The 9641-nt window shown below is 47.0% G+C and overlaps 1 protein-coding gene across 1 annotated transcript; it reads left to right on the top strand.

The window, feature by feature from the left end:
- The first annotated feature begins 6647 nt into the window (after positions 1-6647).
- On the top strand, positions 6648-9641 carry LOC127347125 (uncharacterized). Its single transcript, XM_051373349.2, has 3 exons — positions 6648-6768; positions 8567-8851; positions 8943-9641. The coding sequence occupies exons 1-3, from the start codon at positions 6648-6650 to the stop codon at positions 9572-9574; spliced, it is 1038 nt and encodes a 345-aa protein (XP_051229309.1). The 3' UTR covers positions 9575-9641.

Below are 9641 nucleotides of genomic sequence, written 5' to 3' on the forward strand. Positions count from 1 at the left end.
ATGACCATGGAGATATACTTCAAGTCATTTAGTCTAGGTTTTTTAGTTTAGGATCAATATTGTAATCTTTATTTTCATTTCTGTTTATTTTCCTTTAATTCTTGTATCAAGAATATTGTAAAGACATTCCTCAACAAAAAAAAGAATATTGTAAAGACAATGTAAATTGTGTTGTGATATCAATAAAGCTAAAGTTTTGATTATGAGCTTTTGGTTTATGTAATGTTTATATTCCTGAATAATTTTTGTATTTAATATTCAATTTGAATTCAAAGTCATTTGAATTCATAAGTTGTATTTCAATTGTGAATTCAATTTCTATATTCACTATGGCTTATTGTTTAATATTCTCAATGCAATATTACTTGTCAAATGAATTCAATACCCAAATCAACAAGATACAAAAGAGATCATGTCGAAATTTCACTAACTCACCTTGCCTAACCCTAATTGCAAAATGAGAGAGAACCTCGATCCCTCTTAGGTTTAGTTGCAATAAGGCGCGAAAATTTTCCTCCGTTTTGCAATGAAATGCACATCCCATCTCTAAATCTACCCTTCGTTGTTCCTATGTTCTGGGTTATTACAACAAGCATGGCATAACATCTAGGTGGAGGAGACCGTGAGTCCAATTGAGTTGTGAAGTGTTCCAATTCATGTAGACATTATGTGGAGTAGGCAGTGGAGGAGGTCCAGACTCACCACCAATCTCGTGGAGAATGGGCCTCTTATTGAGCATCTTGAGCATTCCTCCCTAAAAAAAGTGGAATTCACTCCATAATTAATGATGATGAAGCTTAGTTAGTTTATCATTCATTTGCACCAAGAATCACAGTGTGTCGCGCTCATGGGGTGCCTATGCCAAACCCTAGTAGATGGTAGCCCATCTCTCTCATCCTACCTTCCCAATCTTCTGGATGATGATGGTATACAAAGACCGTTTTGAAGGAGGGTGGTGGCAATCCTGAGTTCTTTCACGCTGCACGGGGTGTAGGTCTCGTTTGGCACATGCTTGGAGAATAATGGCACATGGAAATTGGCCAAGACCTAGTGGTGTGAAGGCTAAGATCTCAGCAATGACTTGATAGCCCGTGACTGTTTGTGTAATGGGCGAGGCTATCACTTCAGATTCGGTGCCTCAAAGATGGCGAAACATCACTACACGTTGACTAGAGGGTGGTTCATATGCGACGTTCAATGTTAAATGAAAGTTTGTTCCTTTTCGTAAGTTGTAACTACCTTTTGCCTACAACACCCTAAGCGTGTAATTCTACACATATAACACTTGCGGAGAATAAATTGAGAGAAAGTAAATGAGTTGGGAAAAGGGTTTGCAAACACACGGAGATGTATCTTGAGGTACGAATAGTTGGTGCTATCCCTCGTCCTCGTATGACATGATTAGGGCACAATCTTCCAAATGAAATAAAGTCCTTGGTTACCGAGACCAGCCTATATCTCTCCTTGAGCTAGGACACCAAATAATGAGCAACCACTAAGTGTAGATATTTGCACATAGTAGGAATTCTCTGGCCTTCAGAAACTTCTTAGCTCCTTCACATCACACATAAAGGTTTTCAAGTAATTGTCTAGCTGGCTTGGAGGTGCACACCCTTTAACCTGTAACAACACTTGACTGGCACTTGGATCTCGAAGCTCTTGCAAATATATCACAAACATATTGTTTTAAATCGCCATACATCTCAAAGGATTTGAGTGGAAAAGTAAGAGGTAGGTGAAGCTTATGCTCAGACAAGGGTTTTATCTCTTCTCGACTTGCACATTTTTTCACAAAACGGGATGGGGTGTATATAGGTAAATATGGAAATCCGGCCGTTACTCGAAAATGTATTAAGCCTGAAACTTCTGGGTCCATGAAATCGATAGTACTAGACTAGTTCAAAATTTGAACAGTCCAGCGGGAAACTCAAATTCCCGAAGGCACCGAACGAATTCTCAAGGGTATAATACTAGATCGCCTAAGAAAAAGGACATAACCTGAAGGTACTAGGAAGGAGTGCTCGGAGGTTCTGGTGTGCATGACATCTAGTTGTTGTCCTAGGAATCTAAATGTTCGATAGATATGAAAGAAAATAAACTTTGTGATTCTAGAACTAACGGAATAACCAATGAAAAGAGCTGGAAAAAAACTGCTAAGTCTCTACTTGGAGGTCCCGCCTAGACTTCACCTGATAGTGCCTAGCCTAAACCGTAGACTTACGGGACGGGAACACTTGAAGGGGCAGTGGTTCCAACAGTATACGGACTCGGTGGTACCGAAATAGATATAGACACATATGAGTCTTTTTTACTTGTCACATCTAAATTTGACAGAATTAAAGATACCATGAAAAGTTTGTGCAGATGACTTAAGTCATGTGGAGTGGGTTGCAAGGCTTACTTCAATGGTTTTGACATTTCCGTTAATTTGGGAAACTAGGCAGTGTGCTGCGGTCATGTCTACCTATCGTGTGATGAAGATCACATCAGTGTTTTGTGTGTGCGTGACTGTTGGAGTTTCCTTGAATCAGAAAATGTAGGAGGCAGCAAATGATCTTAAGGTTTGTTACTTGTGTGTGGCAATGCCATGTTTATGCGTTGTTTTCTTGTTGAAAGTTCTATTTGGAGCCTACCCGGACTTGTTGCCCAACCCAGGATTTGCTTTGAATGGTTATACCCGGTGATGGTAGTGCTTGCGCGCCTTTCCATCTTGGATGCGTCATTGTTTTCACAATCAGCGTGTTTCCGTGTGTGTCGTAGTATAATTCAGTTTCTCATTTCAACAAGCCGGTTGTGCCGAAATCCACTTTTGAATTAGCAAAGTATTTATATCTCCTGCTACCCAAGAAAAATATTTTAATATATTTAAAAAATATGAACAAAAATTTAGTGTGTATATGTTGATATTATATGTGTGCACGCCAAGTTTCGTGGTAAACAGACATATTTTGTGTTATGTGTTAAAAAGAAAGAAATATCCTCTGAAAAGTTTTTTCTAAGCACCAAAATTTGTATTTTTTGGATACAACATACAAAATGTCATTTTTTCGCGAAATTGCTTTATGAGCACATAATATATCGAGATGTACACGTTAAATTTTTGTTTGATTTTTTTTAAAAAAATTCAAACTACTACCTTTAAAAATCATTTCAAAAACCAGAAGCACATGCTCCTGGGTGCAACAAACACCGGTTGTGTGCATCTTCTATGTCTAGATCGGCATTTAACATTTTTTTTTTGACGATGATTGGCTTTCAACATTGTGTTGTATGAGAATCTCTATGTTAACTGTCGGTGACGACAAGTACACCTTTTCTTTCAAGACAACATGTTATATGGTTTTTTTGTTGTTGCAAGAACTAGTATAGGATTAGTCGGTTAGACAGGAAGACTAGCTGTTTATATAGGAGAATCGTACGTGCATAACTCACAATCTCAAGCACACATGGAACATTCTGTCGTGACATACTGACATTCACACACATCCATCAAATGCGAAACAAGGAAAGATCTGGATGCCATTCCTCTGTAAGCACCAGTTGAACCCGGTAAGCCTTGAGCTTTTGTGGGTGTAGTCGCATCTTCGAGGTGTCTAGCTATCATTATGACATAATTGGCATGTCACGGAGTTAAGCATGATGTCTGCAGTAGCCTCCATGATTCATGGTAAAAAAAGAGGTGCCAGGTGCTGCCCTTAAGCACCATCAGTGTTGCCAACTGATTGGGCCGTACATGCTAAGTTGTGGCTGGTGTTGGTGACCACTATTGCACGGCCACAATTTCCTCTGAATTAGGGGCAAATCATTAGTGCGGTCGCGGACGTTCCGTTTAATTACTGATGATAGCAGCTGGGCAGGCCAGATGGAGCATGCGTGGAGTTTAGTCCTCGTGAAGCATGACCTACGCATATAGCTGTGTTTCATAAGGCATAGCTTAGTGGTGGGGAGGGGCTGATGCCTTCCTACCCACCCGAGTTCGAGTCCTCATGCTTGCAATTTCGGTGATGTTGTACCCCTCTATCAAAATACCACGTGGTCCCTTCCACGTAGGAATCATAACTGACTGTTCATAGAACAGACGTAGGTTGACAGTATCATTAGTTTAAAGAAAGTGTTGACACGTATCAAAAATTGTTTGCATTATCTACAGTATGATCATATCATTGTCGTTACCTAGGACCGCATAAGTATTGAAATATTCTACTTCATCCGGTTTTAAATACTCGGTCGGTATACATTTTATCGAACAATTAGGCAACATTTTCATGATTAATTGTAGAATATTAAACATGACGACATCAGCTACTACACACACAAATCAACATGAACACCGATAGTGCAAACCGTATAATATCTATAACTAAAATGAGGATCGGATCACACCACACGTACCGATCGGTTGTTGACGACGACGTTGGTGAAGACGAGTGGAAGTAGAGGATGACGAAGATGGCGGTACGCAGAACTGACCGACTTGGATGGAAGATGACCCGTTATGATGACCGTGAACAGTCGTGCGGAGTGCTTCCTAAAAAACTAATTGGTCCTTGTCGTTGCCTAATCGACGGTACCTCGGAGGAGGGATCCTCACGAGGGGGAGAAGAAGTAGGGGCCATAGGGCGGAGTGCACACGGGACGGTGGTACGCGAGTTACCCAGCTTCGGAACACCTGCACGATGACAGGGCCTACTGCTGCTTGTCTGGAATTATCTGGGCGCTTTCGCGTTGTTACAATGAGTTGTGGTTGTGCCTCTAGGGCTCCCGGGATCCGGCTTATAAAGGCGCACGGATCTAGGGTTTACATGGAGAGTCCTAGCCGGATTACAGATAGCCTAACTACGATACAATGTCTTGCCGTGCACGTCACGGATCCGCCTTCCATATACGTCGTACTGGATCCGGGTCCCTCCTGGGCCTCCATGGATCCGGGTTACTTCTATGTCGGTACGGATCCGGCCTGCTGATCCTGGGCTGGACTTCTTCCTTCATGATCAACAGCAACTGGGCCGCCCGATGGGCCACACGCCTCATCACCATCTGTGGGCCACCCGGGCTTGCCGGATCTAGGCACTGTCGATGGTACACCCATGAAGTATACCCACAACAGTAGCCCCCAGAGTTCTCCGAGTTTCGCCTACAGTTTCCGCCTTGCTGGTCCAACACGATCTCCGGCAAACGTTGGTAACGCGGAGAAACTTGAAGAGCTCCAACTTTGCATTTTCTTCTTTTTCCCAACTTATAGCCGGAAAATGCTCCCATCCCGCGGGACTTCATCCATCGACGTTCCAAAGAACATTCCCGGGTTACTCCCCGCTCGAATGAGAGACAACTTATCTTCACAAAATTACCCGGAATCTTAAAAGACTCAAACGGCTTCGGAAATCCTTCATCTTCAGATCACACTCTACAACGGAAGTTCCTTATTTCCCGCGCACAACTTCCTCATTTCCCGCGCTAAATTTTCGCAGACGCAAATCTTCAGCCGGAATTTTTCGGGAGCGCGCAGTCAAATCACCTCCACGTCGTTTTACCGCATTTGACCTAAACACGTGTCAACCATCCAACGGCGTGACCGTTCAGTTTCCACCGTTGGATCCGGATCCCGAATCTCCGAGCGCGGCCTATAAATACCCCGCGGCCCGGTAAAAATTCATTCTTTCACCCCCTCTCACCACATCGTCTTCCTCCTCGCGCCGCGCCGCCCGCCAGATCTAGACTCCGGCGAACTTCGTCACGGTGAACCTCGCGCGCCGCCGAACCGAGGCTCCCCTCGCACCAAGATTCTCACGTTTGAACGAGAAACTCGCTCCGCCGCCGATTCGTGGTTACGCGAGTCGATTTCCTCCAAGTTCAGCGACCTCATCTCCGCCGGAGCTCCGTCGAGCCACCGCGCCTATTAGCGGTAAGTACGCCGGCCTTGTAGAAGACAACCTAGTGTAGAAGATAGGTTCAGTGATCCGGGTACTCAAACACTTTGTATGGGTGCAGCCGGAAGCATGCCACTCGAATCGTCACTTTGCACTGGTAGCTCTTCGAGTAGCCCGGATCTCAACCAAATAGAACCCATATGCCCGGATCCCATATCATTCCTGCCACCATATATTTCCGACTTAAGACTAGCTCAACCTTTTTCCGCATCTTCCAGCACCGCTCCAAGCCGGATCCCCTCCCTCCAAGAGCTCCAAGAAGAACTTGAAGGGCAAGCTCGGATGGCAGCAAAGGTACAGGAGACGGAAAACAAGAAGGCGTCCAAGGCCCGGATCCGCGAAGGAGAAAGGGGTCAATGGTGGCCTTGCGAGACTACCGATGTGGAGCTTAGAGAGCTCCAGAACGAAGGAATGATCTCCTCACATTGGAGTTTCACACGTGATTCCGTCGTCCCCAAGCCAGAAACCGGAGAAGTTGTCATGACTAAGGCTTGGGTGGAGCGCGGACTTTCACTCCCTTGTTCGGAATTTTTTCTCTCCATCCTCAGCACCTACGGGCTCCAGCCCCACAACATCTGCCCGAATTCATACCTTCTCCTGTCCAACTTCGTGACTCTCTGCGAAGGACACCTTGGGATCCGGCCAGACGTCAAGTTGTGGCAGTTCTTTTTCCGGGTGAAGAAAGAAACCAAAGAGAAAGCAATGGTGAACTGCGGAAGCATGACGTTCATGCTCCGCCCTAGCCGCATGTACCCTCCCCATGACTCGCACGAGTCCGTCCGGTACTGGAACGCCGGATGGTTCTATGAGAGGAATGCCTCAGTTCCGAAAGTCCATGAGGGTCTGCCTCAGTTCATCAACGAACCTCCGGAAGAACTCGCAAGCTGGAGCTTCGTCCCTTCGCTCGCCCAGACCCCAATTCTGGAGAAGGCTGCGCGGAGAATCTCCTGGCTAGTCCACGACGGGCTAACCGGAGCTCAGCTCACACTTAGCTGGTTTTCCCGGAGAATCCAGCCTCTACGCTACAACGCGCGCCTGATGTGCGCATATACCGGGGCGGATGATCCTCTCCGGGTTACCCGTCACGATCTTCCGGCCGACTCTCTGAAGAGAAGGATCAAGACGTTGGTGAAGATTCCGAGGGGCCAACAGGTCCCGGAATTGACCAAAGACATTTTCACAAACGACCAATGTCCTCCGGTAAGCTTCGTCCTTTTCACTGTTTCAAACTTCACAAGCTTTTGGATGTTTAACTTAACTTTATTCATTTTCCCTCCAGCTCAATACTTTGGCGGAGGAAGACTTTCGCGCCATTCTCCGCGTTCCCGTCACCGAGGACACGGCGGAGGAGGTTCCGGATGACGACGAGGAGGAAGAGGAACAGGCACCTCGCAAGGCGGCCCCTCGACCTACAAAGCGTCCCCGCGCCAAGGCTTCCGGCTCTGAAGCCGGAGCTAGCGGCGAGGCCTCCGCCAAAAAACCGAAGACGGTAAAACCACCTCCGCTAGACTCAAGGAAAGCGGAGCGTGCACGTATTCGGATGCTCTCAACAGCCGGCCAAGGCACGCGCCCCATTATCCCCGGCGCCTCGTAAGTTTCCGAGCATGACACGATTTTAACTTAGCGAAATTATCTCTTGTCTGAATCCTTTCACTTGTTTGCAGGAACCCGAAACCCGCTGCCACGCGGACCACCAGCCAGGAGCCCATTACCAAATACATGAAGAAATCTCCGGCAGTCGGTCCAGCTACTCCGGCTCCGCCAAGTGCCTCTCACCCTACTCCTCAGCCATCTCCTCCTCAGGCTGACCCGTCTCCCCCTCCCGCCACAGACACTCCACCGGAAATAATTCCGGTCAGCAGCGACAAGGTAGGTGGAGAAGATCCTAAGGCCAAAGGCCCTGCCCAAGAAGATGCAGGAGAACAAGGCCAAGGAGGGGCTGAAGTCACTTCCTCTGAGAAGGCCGGAGATGGCGCTGGCGACATCGTCGTTTTTCCGAAGAACTTCGGAGATCCGGCTGACATCACTTCCACCCCCAAGGCGTATGCTACCAAGTTTTTCAACAAGCTGTCCGAGGCGGAGAAATGGGAGCTTGAACAAGACCTGCTCAACGCCATGCTGAACAATGCCTGGGGGAAACCTGATGCCGCGACATCGGAGATCCAAGATTTTAAAAAGAATGTCGGCCAGTTCTTCGACAAGCTCGTCTGTAAGCAAAAGGTACTCCCCAGTAGCCCCCAAGCTACTATGCGGAAACTCAAATAATAGTTAGCGCTTATATGCTTAGAGAAAAAAAAGGTACTTCCGGGAAAGTTTTCAAATTAGACCAGTAGCCCCCAAGCATTATGGCGGAAAGATTCCGGCAATGATGCTTTAAAAGAAACCACTGTCACAGGCGGAATTTTTACTCCTTCACTGTGTAAATTTTACAGGAACAACAGGCGCTGCACTACGAGCTACACAAGAACATTGCCCTGCAGCGCCGCGTTACTCTGAGTCAGGCGGAAAATATCCGGACTCTGAAGGATGAGAATGCGGAGCTGGCTAAACAACTGGCAGACGCCCAAGGTTGGTTTCCGCCTTCTTCTTTGTTAACCAAATTCCGACTTTGAACTTGTTGTTAACTTTTATTATTATAGGCGCGTCCTCCTCCCTGGCGACGGCTTCATCTGAACTTGAGAACCTGCGCTCCTCGTACCAAGAGTTGGAAACGAAGCTGAAGGAGGCGGAACTTAAGAGAGAGAAAGCCGAAAAACAGCTGGCGGAGAAAAACTTCGAGCATATCAGGGAGACGGGCGAGCTGAAATTGAAGATAAATGTTGACAGTGAGACCATCAAATGTCAGCAAAAAGAGCTCAATGGACTCCGGAAGTATATGGAGACCGCGGAACAGCACTGGGATTTGCTCAATGAGAACATCTTGGGTACTGATACTGGATCCTTGCCCAGATATTTGCTCCGACGTTTTACTTTATGCTCAACATTGTATGCTTATATCCTGACTGTTTTATGCAGAGCCGCTTGGGTATTCGGAAGAGCGCCGGAATTTGCTCCCACGAGATGACCTTCTTCAACTTGCAGGCGATGACTGCAAAGATCTCATCTCCGCCTCCCGCAAGATATGTTATAACCTATCCATCAAGAGGAGTCGTACTTGCGACGTCCGGAAACTTATTGGAAAGATGGATGTTCTGCCGGAGCTGGTGACGGATCTGCAAGCGTCGTCTGCCCGAGGCGCAGCTGCAATGGCCCTGACCATGTGCCTAGCACATCATGCGGATCTTGATCTTGATCAGGTAACCACGGGCGTTCCTCCAGATGCGGATGTTAGCGCTCTCCTGGATGCAGTGAGCGGCTACGACACCCGTATCGCGCGCAGGATCCGGCATGAGGAATTCTACGACAAGGTCGTCCTTCCTGCTGACGAGTCCTTAGAAGCAGAACTTCAGAAGGAGCTTGCTGCCAAGGCGCGACCTGCGGAATCCGGAACCCAGTTTACCTGGACCAGCTCCAAGAATGCTCCCCAAGAGGAACCCAAGACCAGCACTGCTGCCTCTGAAGAAAGTGATGAAGACGTGTCTTCTCCGGCCGAAGGCGCCAAGGAACAGGATCCAGAGGGCAAGACTTCTCCGGCTAAGGGGGAATGAGAACTTTTATTCCTGCGGGAAAAACAATGCATCATTTTGGCCCCAGCGAGGGTTTGTAATAAGACTT

This window comes from Lolium perenne, chromosome 4 (genome assembly GCF_019359855.2).
Source record: "Lolium perenne isolate Kyuss_39 chromosome 4, Kyuss_2.0, whole genome shotgun sequence".
In the NCBI taxonomy this organism is placed as follows: Eukaryota; Viridiplantae; Streptophyta; class Magnoliopsida; order Poales; family Poaceae; genus Lolium; species Lolium perenne.